Source organism: Etheostoma spectabile, chromosome 15 (genome assembly GCF_008692095.1).
Source record: "Etheostoma spectabile isolate EspeVRDwgs_2016 chromosome 15, UIUC_Espe_1.0, whole genome shotgun sequence".
Taxonomy (NCBI): Eukaryota; Metazoa; Chordata; class Actinopteri; order Perciformes; family Percidae; genus Etheostoma; species Etheostoma spectabile.
In genome coordinates this window covers 12532502-12549253 of record NC_045747.1, presented here as the reverse complement: position 1 = coordinate 12549253, position 16752 = coordinate 12532502, and the positions used below count along the sequence as shown (strand labels likewise).

The 16752-nt window shown below is 37.6% G+C and overlaps 1 protein-coding gene across 1 annotated transcript in view; it reads left to right on the top strand.

The window, feature by feature from the left end:
- The first annotated feature begins 694 nt into the window (after positions 1 to 694).
- hs3st2 (heparan sulfate (glucosamine) 3-O-sulfotransferase 2) overlaps positions 695 to 16752 on the top strand; it is a 16564-nt gene continuing 506 nt past the window's right edge. Inside the window, exons 1-2 of the mRNA XM_032538111.1 lie at positions 695 to 1564; positions 15949 to 16752. The exon at positions 15949 to 16752 is cut by the window's right edge and continues 506 nt beyond it. Of these exons, the coding sequence (XP_032394002.1) occupies positions 1053 to 1564; positions 15949 to 16567 (1131 nt within the window). The 5' untranslated portion in view covers positions 695 to 1052 and the 3' untranslated portion in view covers positions 16568 to 16752. The remainder of the gene's footprint in view (positions 1565 to 15948) is intronic.

The following is a 16752-nucleotide window of genomic DNA, read 5'->3' as shown; positions in this document are numbered from 1 at the left end:
AAACTCTGCCACTTTGGGGTTGTCATATATTAAAAGGTTCTATCATGTAAAATGAGAAACTCTCACAAAAATACAGGAATCAACATTCCATTCTTTTAACCTAGTCTAAAACACCAGGGGTTGGAGACAGAAGGTTATTTCCTGCTGTGCAGCAAAAGCTATAAGCTATGTTAAATGCCAGACATGACCTGATCAACAACTTTCAGAAGGTTGGGTTGCTGTTAAGTAGTGGAATAATAATTAAGACTAGATCATTATTGAATCAATCTGGCTTCAGAGTATACATAAAACAGAAATACATTGTATCCAGAACATTGTTTTTAACTTTTTTTAAATACAACAGTTAACACACCTACAGTACCAGCAGCTCTGATATCCTGAAGTCATGCGATCAATGTTGAAATGCACACTGGAAGCCAAATGTTGCATATTTTAATCTCCCAATATTTTACCTAAATAATCAGGATGTTCCTTCAAAACACAAAGCATATGGAATTGCAGGGAGTTGATTAAATATGCATAGCCAGTAACCTAAGTGCATACTGTACATCTTCACAACATCTTAATGAAAGGGAAGAGTGGGCTGAGCATCAAAATCACCTTGGAGGCGACCGGAATAGTCGTGGTGGTTTCAGAGACATAGGACGCGGTGGACTTTTCTTTCAAAATAGACACACAACAAGGAGAAGGAGAGTAAAGACGAGCGTCAAATTATTATTCTAATATTCTTTTTAAGACGGTGGCATCAGTAATTGATCCAAATTACTCACTTCAAACTACTTTAAAGAAAAACTTGTTTAAAGTACGACTGACCCATTTCTTCTTTTGGAAGCTGCTGTAATAATATTCCGCTCCAAGTTTCTTGCACAGTTCAGCAGCCTATGGAAAGGAATATTGCGACTTACGCGCAGTTGATGCCTTCGAGATCCACCCCTATCCTCAAATGCCAGTCTGTCTGACTTTGGAAACCTATTTGCCAGACTCCGAGGGCAGACCAAGAGAGGAGGAAGAGTCCGATGGAAAATCATGCAGCACTTTGAACCCATGGAGACATGGCACATAGGTTTCTCTCATCTACGAACAGGTTTAGCGCCAGATTCGCCTTCATATTCACTGTGTCACTGTCCTGCACCTATTTATGCTACAGTATTATTTTTTGTCGCAGCACAATTATGACACACCAGGGTTACGAGGGGAAAAGATGCCCACCGAGTAATAACGCTGGAGGGAAGAAACTTCTTGGAGAATTAAACAATTGCGCTCCGCTGGAAGTCAGGTCCGCTCTAGATGAGTCTCCTGCCCAGGGAGGATCAAGTGATCTCCGCGACCAAAGTAAAGCCTCTGCTTCGTCTGGAAGCCACTGGACTGACTTGAAGTTGAGTGGCATGAGTGTTGCGCAAAAATATGGGAATAAGAAGCTGCCTAATGCGTTAATAGTTGGTGTAAAGAAAGGAGGCACCCGGGCGGTGCTGGAGTTCATTCGGATCCATCCAGATGTGCGCGCACTGGGAACGGAACCGCACTTTTTCGACCGAAACTATGACCGAGGGCTTGACTGGTACAGGTGAGGAACAAATGAAACAAGTATTACAAGAAAAACACGTATTAATTTGTATTTGTTTATAGATGCACTTTCTTTGATATATTTGCTTTGATATTACTGCATAGATGCACTGTTCACTGCACTGTTCACTTTACTCCCTCAGTTCAGTGCAGTCACTTCTCTGCTCTGCTTGGTAGAGTGTCCAGGGTTAGGGTTTTAGGGATGTGTCCAAATATCCTCGTTTTCTGACAAGTATGAAGGCACTTTTCCGTCATAAAATTGTTTTACAATTTAGCAGTGGCCTATACTGTAATTAAATGTAAGGGGCACAGTTAGCTGTGTACACACAAAGGCATATGTCTATTATTGGGGGGATCACGTACCCATACCCAAATGTAGACACACATATTTAAACAGCACACCACCACTAAGACCACAAGTTTGGCTCTACTACTACAGTATGTTTTTCTCAGAGCTGCAGATGCTTGCTATCAGCAGAGCTCCATGGTGCTGCACAGATAGCTCAGTTAGGGTAATGTAGGATCATCTCACCCAAACAATCACCATCAACAGCACAGATGACACAGGCAGCCCCCAGGTTACCAGCCAAATTAAACGGGCTACACCAGGGCAGAACGTGTTCTTGCACTGGTTGGTAAAGGAACAGGTGCACAAGCCCAGAGAATCACTCCCTCTCCACTTCTGTCCCTCTATCTCGCTCTGACACTTCTATACACATTTTTCTATTTAGATGGCCACTTATAAATTTAAACTGAAGACAAAACATCTTCTTTTTTCATGTTCTGTCAAACTAAAATTTAAGCAGCAAAATGTAAGTTTCTTCTCAACAAGAAACGTAAATATAATTTCCATTGAGTTACGTAGTGGATCAAATTGTTGCAGCCAAGTCTGCAAATGTCTTCCAAAAAGGCTTGATGGTGTTATGTTACAGTATGTCTAATTGTTGGAGTTGCCTGCAGATTTCCACTCACATAGCCACCAGTGTGTCAGGAACAAACCACAGAGCAATTTTTCCAGCAGTTTGATTCTAATTGTTCCTAACGTCTCATTTTAGAAAAGTAAATCAAACTGTTTTCTAAAGTGAAAGCTGAAAATATGCAATTACAACTCAAAGTACAAAGTTTGGGTTTGATCATTATTTTACATTTGTGACTCACACATAGAAAATAATTTAACTTGATAGTCAGTCTTGTCCTATCAGATAGTTAATTTCAGAGTCAAAATGCATTTAAAAAATAAAATAAAAATGCAGTTAGAGTTATTTAAAAACCCACACTCCTGAAAAAAGAATCATCATCAGACATCATTTTCATCTTCAAGCTAATGAACCAGAGACTGGGATATTTCAAAAATGCCTTAATGTAAGACACAAAAACACTTGAGAGTCCCCTGGTCAAAAGTTAAAAAGCAACCACGTGTTCCAAAATTTGCATGTTTATTACGGTCTCTTATTAATTGCAATTTTTGATATAAATCTAAATTTGTCCACCTATTCCACTTGGTTATTTAAAGTTACACTGGGACGTCATTTTATTTGAATGCACAGGACACAGCTTTTTAACTGTAAAGTAAAAGCTGCTAAGGGGACAGTGGTTAAACATCTAAACAGTATGTAGAAAAAAACAACTGTGGTGCATTCTTCTGTCTCTCACTGTCCTACTCCAACCATTGGATAATTCACTGCGCTAGCAACTTTCTTTCTCTACCTCACGTAAATGCACAGGTTTTATTAGATTTTTTTTCTATGTCACTCACACACATAAATTTAAGCTAAGATAAATCTAGGTCACACGCCGATATGATGCTACAATTACAAAGCCAGAATATTGCATACTTTTTATAAACTGACAGTTCATACATTCAAGACACTTAAAACTATAGTGTGTATTTTCTGTCACTTTCTGTTCTAAGTAATAACAACACCACTGCCATTTCATCCACATGACACAAGCCTTCCGTAATCGTGCGCGCGCCCCCACCCCTCCTCCGCACAGTTTCCTAGTAGCCAAGGAGGACATTGAGGATTTAAAAAAAACACGATGGACTCTTCAGAAGAGGTAATTATCTTTACTCAAGTTTCTGCGTGCAAAAGTCACCGGGTGACACCATGTTCTAAACATAACTATACTGAGAAATACAGAGAGAGTTATGTAGAGCTCCCAGTGTTAATTAATAATAATAATAATAATAATACATTTTATTTAACAGCGCCTTTCTAACACTCAAGGACGCTTTACAGAGAATAAAAAAAAAATTAGCTTTGTATCAACTTATTTGACAATGCTTTGAACATAACTGGTGCTTATTATTATAAAAAAAAGTTAAGCGCTAAAGCTTTAAACAATACCATGGATGCATAGGCTGGTTTATTTCAAGCTAAAGCAGCTGTTTTTCAACTTGATGAGTGACTGAGTGATGGTCATTGTGTTTGACTTGCTCTCAGTGATTATCTGTCACAATGTTTGGGTTGTTGGCAGCACGTCACATGAAGTATCTTTCTATTTTGATTAACTGTCACATTTGTCTCTATAGCAAATAACACAATGTACCACATACTCTACATGTGTTGCTCTGCTTTATGTTAGTAGTTGGCCTTTCTATCTGTGTGTTAAGTGTTGTAAACTATATATATTTTATTATAAATTAATCAGTTATCTTTTTAATTAATCTTGTTTGTTGGTGTGTGAAACCTTAAATAAGGTTGTGAACTCGCCCACACTAATAGATAATTGGGAAAGCATCATTTTGTCCATAGGCATTAAACTCACTATAATATTTAGATAAACATCTGTATACTCAATCAAATGACCAATGTAACATCACTCAAATCAGAAACCTTTAATCTTTGTTAAAAAATTTACATAAATGAGACATGAAGTGCAGCTTCAGATACACAAAATGCAAAAGAAAACTATAATAAGGAAGTCCTGGTAAAAAGTATGAAATAAGTGACAGATAAATTGAACATTCCTTTACAAACTAGAAGTCTCTGCTGTTTATGCCAAAGTCCTACCCAAAATTCCCACCATGCATTAAATATAACTTAGTGATATAAATAGTAAATAGTAACATAAATGTTTGCCTCCCTTTAGGTGCACTGAGCAAAAATTAGTCATCCTCCGATTTGCTGTGTTCAGACCAACTCTCTAGCATCACATGGTAACTCTACGGCTGTTAACTGCTAACATTAAAAGGTTCATTGTTGACTTCCACTTTAGGCAAACATATCTTTCTAGTGTGTAATGAGCGTTCTAGCCTTGCAGGCCTGCTACTTGATAAATTAATCCAATAATTAATTCATTACTAAGATGCCAATGATTCATTTTAGGGTAATTTGACTAATTGGGCAGTGTGGGCATTCTTGACCTTTTGATCAGTAGGTGTGACAAAATAATCTCCATTTACTAGCTTTTTCAACACCAACCGTTTTATGTTCTTCATCATTGAATGCAAGTTGCCACATAACAAGATAATTAATGGATTATTTTCAGCATTAATTTATCTTTAAAAACACTTAAACCTCTACTCACTTTCAACAAACCTGTTTTTTCTTGTAAGTTATTCTTATTAACTAAATATTTGTTGAACAAACAGAAACATACAACATGTGACACCAACTTAACTCGTTTCAGTTTCAGTGTTCTGGCCAGTTGTTTTGCACAGTCTGTCATAATTACATTAAGCGTGTGACAGATCATTTAGGCTCTGAAGGAAAATGGTGCAGTGTTCATTACTGTGCCTCCTGAACAGAACACACACATGGCCTCATTTATTTTAATGCAAGGGTCTTCACATAACCATACAATACCTGATAAAACAGACGTTTCACTGCCACCAATTCCCTTGCACTTCTCTCTCTACTTTTTCCATCCTCCACAGAATCAGAAAGATCAAACAAAAACACGTCGCTATACACCATCAAGACTTAAAAGGGCATCTCAGCTCTATTGATTTCACAGGAGTCAGAAGCACTACCAGTAGATTCCCTGAGAAGGGTTGGAAATGTATGATAGGCTGCAGCAACAACTATTCTCCAGGTCCACATTAATTGGCTCGGGGAGGCAGGAAACTCTGGAACACTATCATGAGAAAGGTTGATGAGGACAGAAAGTTAGATGGTTCTCATTTAACACAGAAAACTGCACATTAAAGAGCAAGGGATGGTAAGGAAGGCATATCTCTGCATTATTAATGAGCTGTCCTCATTCTAGTGCAGCTCAGAGACATATAGTGGTTAACATTAATAAAAAAAACAACTCTTTTCTAAGATGTTTCCCCAATGAGACTAGTCTGAAACACAGAGAAATTTCGCTAATGGAATAATTCAGCAAATAATGTGATCATGCATACGTTATGGACCAATCACATGCTAAAGCTTTAGTGTATGCAGTTAAACAACAAACATTGTTAATCTGGCAATTTAGATGGTGTGGAGAGTCGGTTATTTTGATATAATACAATAAGCGTCTACACAACTTGCACCACTTGCTTATTAGCCATCAATCGGTCCAGGCTCATCTCAACCACTACTAGATGATTTTCTATGAATTTGATAATTATGGTCCCCAGAGGATGTATCATAATAACTTAAGCGATTGATTACTTGACTTTTTCTTATGCACCATAATAAGGTTCACATTTGTGGCTTTGACTGAAATGTCTGACAACTATGAATTGTAATAATTTTGGTAATCCCTTAACTTTGTAGCGTCAGTAACATGTCAAATGTTTGTGTCTAAAACTGGTTTATGACTCAATACACACAAACAAATGGCATTATCATCAGCCACAGCTGTACTTATGTACTAAATGTTAAGTAGTTAAGTGCTTACAAAGCATGTAAACACGCTAAACTAAGATTAGCATGGTAAACCGTGTACCCCCTTTTATCAGCAAGCATGTAGTTCACAATTGTGACTTAGTACAACTTCACAGAGCCGCTAGCATAGCTGAAGATTACAATTGTTGTAACAGTATTGTTATAACAATATTTTGAAGCAGTGTCTAGTAGTAGCAATACAGTTCCTACGGGTGGGGACCCCGTATGGTCCTCACTATCGCTGTTGATCACCGTTTGAATGGGTTGAATGGTTGCAAATTATTCCTTTAAATTAAAATTAAATGAGTTGCACTACCTTTGATAACAACCATGTATAACAAAATCACATTTATATACTACTAATTTGAAACAGAAAATATTTTTTGACAAAAACACAATGCCGCCTGGAAACATTTTAATAAGCATATAATGTAAAGTTGCCAAATGTTCCTACTGTACCTATCTGCCGACACCACGTTTTATTTCCCTGTATTATCCTGTGTCAACTACAGAATAATTGACAAGGTAATGTGGTAATGTAATTCAAAGCTCTTAAGATATGAAAAAGATTCAGGTCTTGATGAACATACGTAGCAAAACATTCGTTTTAGGTTTTTCCGAAACAGAGTTGTTGACAAAGTCATTAGTGACATTTTGCAATTTTGTGCAATCAAAAAAAATGCACTATCAAGTAATAAATGATTGACAACTATCTGGTTAGTCACATAATGTCTCTTGAAAACAAACTGTAATTCAGGCTTCACAAGTCCCTGAAACAAATGATACTATCAAACTAACTTTATCATTCTGGAGACATTGTGCTTCTGGAAATATCCAGAAGTCAGCAATCCTTCAACCCTTGGCAAACCCAATGCGTCCCCACTGACCAGGGTTCAAATTCTGTCTGAGCCTTCACTCATGTGGGTCCCCTATTTCATCTCTTTTTGTACTTTCCTACCATCTAAGTCAAGAGTAAAACTACTTTATATAATGTTGCTTTATATAATGTTATCAATTAAATTCAGCAGCACTACAGCTGTCATTTCACCCCAAAATACAAAAAAATAAGCAGAAATCCTCATCTGAGAATGTGCCATTTTGGATTTCAGAGGCTGTTGTTGGTCTTCATTTTAGTGTCCGTGGATACTTTCCTGTGCCACATGTTAATGTGACAACTCGTAGCTCAGCTCAATTCAACGTGTTATTGTTCAGGAGAGCAAGTGTCAATCATTTCCCTCTGCAGACCAAACCATGAATAATTATTATTTCAAGGAAAACACAAGTCTGGTGTTGAAATGACAGCGATTAAATAGGATTTGGTTCAAGGTCAGATACATTATGCAATCTATTTTCCAGTATTGCAGGACTGTAGTGCCTTTCTATGAATATGTTTTGATTCTATTATGTGGCTGAGGATAGGCCAGGAATTCTCTACTGCAAGAAATCTTGCTCAGTTAGTCTGCTACATTCAAATAATTTGCCTTCTATTAAATTAGAAAAATAGATGCTTGATTCTCAGTGCTGAATTGTTATTCACCTTAGTTCCTCTCCTAGCTGATTTGGCCGCAGGATTGTCGAATTATTCAGGACTGCTCTTTGTTAACTCTTAATACGCTTTCAAGGCAGCATGCCTCTGTTGCTAGTGATTAATGGTAAGATGTCATCACAGCTGTAATCTCCGTAAGTGATACTTTTATAATGAAGCAGCCTCTCCAGTGGATCTATGCTGTATCAAGAAAAGAGGAAGATGGCATGTTTAGGAAGTGCAACAGCACAGACATTATGAGACTCACGCAGCACAAGAACATTTTCTCTGCACAGTCTACCTGACTCATACAAACTGTTAATGGGTTTGGATGGCAGGGAAGCAAATCTCTGCGTGGTATTGCCTTTTCAGGATATTTCAGGACAAATGGTTTGTATGAAACACAATTTCCCCAAGTCAGTTTCTAAAAGAATGGAAAGGAAGTTTGCAAACAGATTTGACACCCTCATATCAGCATTTATAAAAGAAAAATATTAAAATGTTAAATCATGTAAGCAAAAGTACCAAAAAGTGACATTGCTGCAACAAAGACAAGACAAAAACCCAATACATGAACTCACCAATTGAAAACTGTACTGTGTCCGACTAAAGCAATCACCCTGATGCTGCCATGACAGGCTCACAAGACCGTCCACAACTCAGATACTCATTTAATAGGTTTTTACTAACTCAACCAAAATACATTGATGTGTTAGTCCAACATTGCATGGTATTTGCATTCTAATGTGTGTGTGCGCACATTAATTTGCTGTTTCCTTTTGATAGCGCTGTTGCATGTTTTTGAGTAGCTCTAATTAAGTCTGAAGATAACGATACAAGCAATTACAATAATGAAGCGATTGTGTGTTGGATATTATTTGACTAAGCAGTACCTCTGATAAAAGTTTTAATCTATTTCTGCTAGAAAAGGTCACCTTTTTGTTTCTAACCAAAGCTTTTTTATGTATTGCCAAGGACCGTGACCATTATTACTCTGCATACTGCTTACTGTGATAACACACAGGCAGTCAGAGCCCAGGAGATCTTTTCTTATAATTTACTGTGTAACGGTTTTGTTGTTAAGTTACTCCAGAGACCAAACAAACACAGCATATGTAATGGCTACTTTGATGTGGGCTTGATTTGGTTTCGTCCATGGTCAGCCTGTGAGCCTGGATATTGTTCAATGGGCAGGGTTCATTATTCGTCTTTGTAATGACAAACATTTGTTGTCCAGCAGGAGGGAAAGGCCATTCCATAAATCTCTACTCATGCCCCTGCAGAAACACTTCACGTTGTGAATAATGGTTTCTAAGTTAAATCAGATCAGTGTTCTCTTAAAATCCATTTACTCATCAACTGTTTTGTTAGTAATAGTCTGTTGCTACAATTTGCCTTAATTAATTACAAGCGATGGGAAAGATTGTCTGCATTATGTTTAGCACTGGTTAGTTTCCAGTTGGATTTTTGGATGTTTGTAGGTGGGAATTGTGAAAACATGAATGAGCTTTTGAAAGGTCGACAGTGACTTTGTTTTGACAGACAATACGGAAGTGATCACAGTTGACGCCTATGAGAATATAATCAATCAGATGGAGAAAAAAAATAAGTGTTTGAGAGAAATGTACTAGTTATTTGTGTTTGTTGCTTTGTAAGAGACTTTTTGCATGTGTAGCCTTGTTGCATGACAATTTTATATTTGTGTTGCAAACATTTACTGAGAATTTACTGACAATGTTTTAAAAAATAGAGAAATTAATCGTTTTAAGTTTTCTGTTTTAAGTTTGAACCACAGTGAATGACAGTAATACATTCATTGATCGTTCACAAGGAGAAGATTCAAAGGTGACCTTTACTTGTTCTGATGGTCTGCATCCCTAATCAACCTGCATTGCTCTTTGGAAGTTTAAGTTGTAAAACAAGACAATTGTCTGGACCGGAAGAGTCCACTGTTTCTGCATTTTTTTTATACAATGAAACAAATCATTCACATGCTGTAGGGGAAACAGAAATTTGCAGCTTTTTTTATTTAAACATATGCAGTATCACATACAGGCGTGGATTTTAACAGTCTGCAGTCTGTACTGTAATACAGCCAAGTAGCTTTTAGCATCCAAATTAGTTTGTGAGTCCGAGTTTCTACTTGTTACTATTCTACTGGTATGTGGATTGAAGTTTAGTTACTTTTTGCTTTGGCAGCTATAGTGGTGTAAGGAGGGTCTGTTTATCTGTCAATTGTTATCTGCGATTCAAACAAAGGGAGATTTTGATTGCTACTGGCCATTTCTCTACAATTTGTTTATTGCTATAATTACCCTTAACACATCCTATCATATTTATTGACCCCTTAATGTTAATTAAGCACCATCAACAGGCCAAAATAAAAAAAAGTGTGGATGATTAATCAAAATTTTTTAATGGCTAATTTGCCATAAACATGCTGAGCATATTCATGCCCCAAAGAGAATGGACCCCTTCTAGTTTGGACACTGCATCATTCCCTCTAGTGCCACCCTCAGTAGTCACTGTCTGCACAGGTCGACTGGTGATTTACTGTAGCTGGGGTAGGACTATCAGCGTCTCATGCAGCCCTCTGATAGTGCTGTTACTGATGTCACTGCTCATGTTGAGCAAGATACTAATTAAAGCACAAAAGTCTGCTACACCATGGGTTGCCGCACAGCATTGAACAATGGAGAACTTGTTTGCACTCAGCCAAAAACTAACCAAAGGTGCAGGCCAGCCGGGTGGTTTTAAACTCAAAGCCAAATTAAAATCTGCCTGAGCACTGTGTTCAATACCCTGTTTTTAATGAGGTTTTTTCTTGACCTATGTGAACTGTGAGGGCAGACCCTGTAGGGTTGAAAGTTCTCATCCCGAGTGGTTCAGCAAGTACAAAAAACTGAAATGTTCAGTATTAAGAACACCAAAGATGAATGACTGAACCTTTAGGGCCCTACAAGAAGTCAAAACCTAAGTATAATAGAACAACTTATCAATCTACAGATATTAACTGGCAAAAGTCAAAGCAATCATTTCAGGGATTAGTTTACAGCTATAAATGAATTGCTATTAAATGGTTTTAGGTATAAATAAGAGTAATCGAGTATGATTAGCATGTTCTCCCAATGGAACTGCATGCTGCAGGAGAATGGTGTGTTGTGTGTGGGTCATTGGTACTCTGAAATAAAGACATCCATGTTTGTGGCGTATTCCTCCACTTCCTCCAGTGCGCCAACAGAGATAAATTGTTCAACAAGATAGTTAGCAGGCTCTTTCAGGGTCATGTCAACATGCAGGCAAGCTTTCAGTACAACACAGGTCATTAATGAGTGGCAATGACTGGCATGCTTTCCACTGTTGACCTTAACTACCTGAAGATAAGAGCTCCAAAAGGATGCTTGTTTTTGTATGTTCTTTCTCTTCTCTCATGGAGTGGATAATGAAGCTAACTTAAAACATTTCATTAAATAAGTATTGTTGGCATATGGAATACATGTATATTTTAAATTGACAAAGTGTTTATCAATGCCAAAATTCTAGTTAAAAAGCCATATATTTAATAATGAATGCATGCATCCAAATAAGTGTGTTTAATTTTAGTGTTTTTTTCATCTTAAATAGACATATCCACATCTTTACATTACTCTGTGATACAAACACTGTAATACACTGTAAACTCTCCCTATCATGAGAAGACCCAATTAAAACCTTCACAATAAAAGAAACACCATGCATATACCAATTAGTGACTGCCTTAACACAATTTCAGTGACTTCCTGTTTTGTTCAAACAGATGGTGCAGCTCCTTGCTGTTAGATTGTTTTGGTTAAGATACAACAAAATGTTTTTGGCCTTACATACAGTAAGAAATGACAACATTTATATCACAGTATAGACGTTGAAATAATCTTCAAAAAAGCAAAACTGATACTTGAGGGTTTATTTATTATGCTGCTGGATTAATATTAACCAGCCAAGACCCTGTCCATTATGTCGGTAACTGCTGTGGTATTTACAATGAAATATCATACTAACGTTTATAATATGATTTTAAAGTCTGAAATACTTTGTTGATCCCCGAAGGGAATTTCTATAACTTTGTAATTCAATGTTAAATTCAAATTCAAGTAAAATGCGTTACAGAAATTACCAACAATAATTGTGCAATGAGAGCACTGAACGCAATGCTGCAGCATTCAGCAACAAAATAGTTTGCAACCATGTCCTTTCATTTGATAAGGAACAGGTTGCATTTACAATATCGAGCTGATCTCCAACACCTGAGTTCATTTTCCCAGAGTGATTAAAATGTCACAGCCAAGCCTGTAATGCATTTCACGAAGAATTGGGAAGAATACTGTAAATTACCCCTAAAGAATTAATTTAGCATTGACTCTGAGTGAAAAGGTGGTAATCAATCACCTTAACTCAAATGTCACTTAATAAAGGCTTGTGTCTGGGTATGTGTTTCACACATGTCCCAAAGCAAAAGCAAAGCAAGCTGTTCATATAAATGTGCATGTTACAGGTTGTTTCTACTCTATAAAGAAAAGGGTTGAAACAACAGTTATTTATTACCAGGAACAATTCCATTGGTTTTAAAGTCACATAGATTTTCTAACTCCAAGTAATCATTACCGAGAGAGGACAGAATAGCTTTGAGTGAAAGCACCCCCTGCCATAAAGATCATCAATTTTATATTTAACTTTCAGATCCTGTGTGCAATGCTGATAGTTTCTTGGAGGCATGGGGGGAGGAAATCCTGGTTGGTTCAGACACCTGCCTCAGGTATCACATGTTCCCCTTCTGGCCTGATTCCCGCTATCTCAGTAATGAGCAGATACATAAATAAGGCTGCTGCTGCTGCCGGGTGTGTTTGAGTGAGCTAAGGAAATGATTTATCAAATATAATGAATCTCTACTTGTCACTTGCATTCTGATTGTAATACCACATATGGCCATTAAAGGTTAATATGCGGCCATTACAATCAGTTGCAGCAATAGCTGGCACATGTGTTGGATGATAATTTTGTTATAACCAGATAATTGAAAACACAATTGTAGTTCAAAAAAATTTTCCCCATTAACATCACTCCAGGACTGATTACTCGGAATGTATTGGTCCAGGCTGCTCACACTGACATAAAAGCAAACCCTAGAAATAGCCCTGATTTTAATAAAAAATAAAGACTAACATCCTTTGATCATTGGGTTGTACATTTACTGCAGTTACAGCTAGTTAAGCAATCATTTGAATAGACAACAGGGCTCAGTGAACACAGAGGCTGTAGGAATCATTTTAATGAGCCACAGGGCCGAGATTAGAGTCACACATGTAGTTAGAAGATTTCTGTTCCCATCTAATGTTGTCTGAACTGAAGATGCAATTGAAGTTAGTAACAACTTGTTGAGTGTTTTGAGGCAAACTACTCTCAGAGCAAGATACTACTGTAGTGAGGATTTGCTAGTCCATCAATGGCAATCATCTTAAAAGACTGCATATGCTTATTGTGAATCAATAACATTATCTATTTTTACTGACAGTTTCACATTCCACCCCAAACCCTGTGTATACCTGGATAATGACATCTGATCACCTGCCTTTGCATTTATATACAGATTCTTGTTATTTTCATTGCGGACCCATTGTGATTTTTTCTTAACATGCAGAATATGTGTCATTCTAGAGGATTTCTTTTGTCATTTAATCTGGAGGAATTGTTGGACACAGAGATAAGCAAAGGAATATGTTAGCTACTTTGAGGGGAACTGTGCTAACAAGGCTAATGTTACTTATACTGAAGGTAATCAATTTAAGCATCAAAGCTTTCTATGTCCTAGTCTGAGCTTTTCTACCCCTGTCAGTCACGTCACACTTGTCTTGCATGTTGTGATGGTCCCTCAATGAGCCAGGAACAATGCTGTTGTATGAGCTATGGATGCATTAAGGAGAACTGTGTTTACAGATGGATCCCCATTCATTCCTATAATAGTTGCTTACAAGGCGCATACGTCTCCATCCTCATGCTTTTGTCTTTGAGCCCATAGAGCATGTGGTCTACTTCTCAAGCCAAGCCAGTGGAGAGCATGCACGCCCCAGACTTACGCTGCCCGAGCCATCTGTCTTCATGTTAGCTCCCCACACACGATTGCCATTGAATAATTTAATTATACCTCTCTTCTAGACATTACAAATGTTTTTGGAAAAAAAATAGATCAAATTCTAATAATAAAAAGATTAATTTTGCAGGGGTTTGTGACACAGAAAAATGTTTTCACCATTGGATAGCCACTCCTCTTTAATAATTGTTTGGGAAAAGCGTGATCCAAATCACATGTTAGCTGGAACTGACTGTGGTGGTGACGTGTGTATGAATATTTCAAGTAAAATTCAAAAGTTACATTTATTTTCAAGTCAAATCTTTGAGTGTCTGTCATATCACCTCAATGTTATAATAACCCTTCTTTACACTTTTAATGATTATTGATCCCGGTGCTGCAGCTGGCTTCTTCTTATTATTTTTTCAAAACCTTATTTCTTCTTGTCTATATCAGTCACCTCAGTGCTGTATGATTTCAATGTAATTTATCCGGTGCTAAGACTCACAGCTGTGAAAATCAGTACCTCAAGGTAAGTTAGCACATTTTGCGTCTTCCTCTGATTGACAGGATCACTTGGAGTTTTATATTGTGTAACCAAATAAAACAACCAGTGAGGCTTTTTTTAACTCCTTATTGCCAGTATCATCATTCTATTGTCTACAGGAGGTATATAGTATAGTCAACAGCAGGCAGCTATATCTATTTGTAAGCAGAACCATCTGCAACCTTTCACTTTATGTGTTCACTTGGCCCACTTTGTGCCCAGTTTTGCGAAATGACAAGTTGCTGTTTTAAACCAGCACGTAGCGGGTCTTCTTATCTACACAATCTTCATCTCTGAGCATGTTGAAAATTTATGGAAAATACTGTTTCCTTAGCACACAGCCGAAGACGGTACCTCCTGGAAAATGGCTGCAAGTTTTTTAGTGTGTAGCAAAGCTGTTTGCTTGAAAAAGTGCTGTTCTCATAAAAGATTAATAGTTGCTTAGTGGCCCAGGGGTACCCAGGCCAACAACTCAGGATTCATAAATAAAAGTGAATGGATCAATATTTTCAAGAATTAAGAGGCAACCTATGGCTACCCCTACCTTGAGAAAGAAAGCTTTGAGAAAGGTTAGGTTTTAATCGAAGCCTTCCCCCAGTGATAATAAAGAAAGTGTGTTATTTAATCATCAGAACTGTGTGGTAACGTACCCAAAATCCAGAAACCAATGCACATGCTGTGAAATAGAGTAATTCAGGCACTACATCTTATGTAATCATGAAAGAAAAAAACAGTTTAATAATACTATTTTGTTATTATACTCACAAAACTGCAGAGTTATTGTGCACAGCCTTTTTTTACTATTTACAGGAAACAGGGAACGACATGTGGATGAATTGTGGCCGAGGAAATCTTTGTCTCAACAGCCAACATCGGATGCTCATTAATCAAGTTTTATTGAAGCAAAGTGCCAAAGCAGAATGACATACTCTGAGAAGAAAAAACTCACATGATTAATATGACAAATACAAACATTTGCCTGTAGTTTAAAAAGCCATTATCTTGGCAACATGATCATGGTAATTATGATGCATGTTCTGCGATGAATATCTACCAACTACATTTGCATTGTGTTCATTTCCGCATATACAGTAATTTGATACTGTGTAGTAGCTGGATGATATTCCTATAGTTTGATATAGTCTAAAAAATATTCTAAAATTATTTTCTAGTGTTATCACAACATATGTTAATACAAAGGTTGTTTTTAACTCAGTATTTATGATACAAGTAAGGATTCATGTTTGCTTCGCTCTGACTTCTACTGTACATTTTTACTTCCTACTGTCATCCATCCAACAGAAAAGATGTGGAAATGGTGCTGAACAGGAAAATATCAACTCTTACTGACTCATTCATGTGTGTTCTTTTCTTTTATTTCTCTCCCAAGGGGACTAATGCCAAGAACACTAGACAGCCAGATCACATTAGAGAAGACACCCAGCTACTTTGTCACCAGAGAGGCACCCAGACGCATCTCTAGCATGTCCCATGAGACCAAGCTGATTGTTGTGGTGCGTAACCCAGTCACAAGAGCCATCTCTGACTATACACAGACTCTTACCAAAAAGCCTGACATCCCTACATTTGAAGAGCTGGCCTTTAAGAACATAAGTCTGGGTCTCGTTGACACTTCCTGGAACGCAATTCGGATCGGGATGTACATTCTGCACCTGGAGAACTGGCTGCAGTACTTTCGCCTGTCGCAAATGCACTTTGTGAGCGGGGAACGACTGATCACAGATCCGGCAGGGGAAATGGGCCGTGTTCAGGACTTTCTAGGACTGAAACGAATAATCACGGACAAGCACTTCTACTTTAACCGAACCAAAGGCTTCCCCTGTCTGAAGAAGCCGGAGAGCAGCAACCAGCCACGCTGCCTTGGCAAATCCAAGGGCAGGACTCATGTACAGATCGAACAGGAGGTCATAGAGCAGCTGCAAGAGTTTTATAGGCCATTCAATATCAAATTCTTTGAAACTGTAGGGCAAGACTTCAAGTGGGATTGATTGTGCCATACAGAAACGGTGCTGCTTTAAAAAATGGCTACCCTTTGGAGAGAAACAGAAATGAGGATATCGTTAGCTTAATGTTTAGATGACAAGTTTATTGAGCTATGTAATACCATGACACAATTAATATAGAAAAATACACAACTCATTTAAATGTAATCATATAAATGGTTTCACATCGT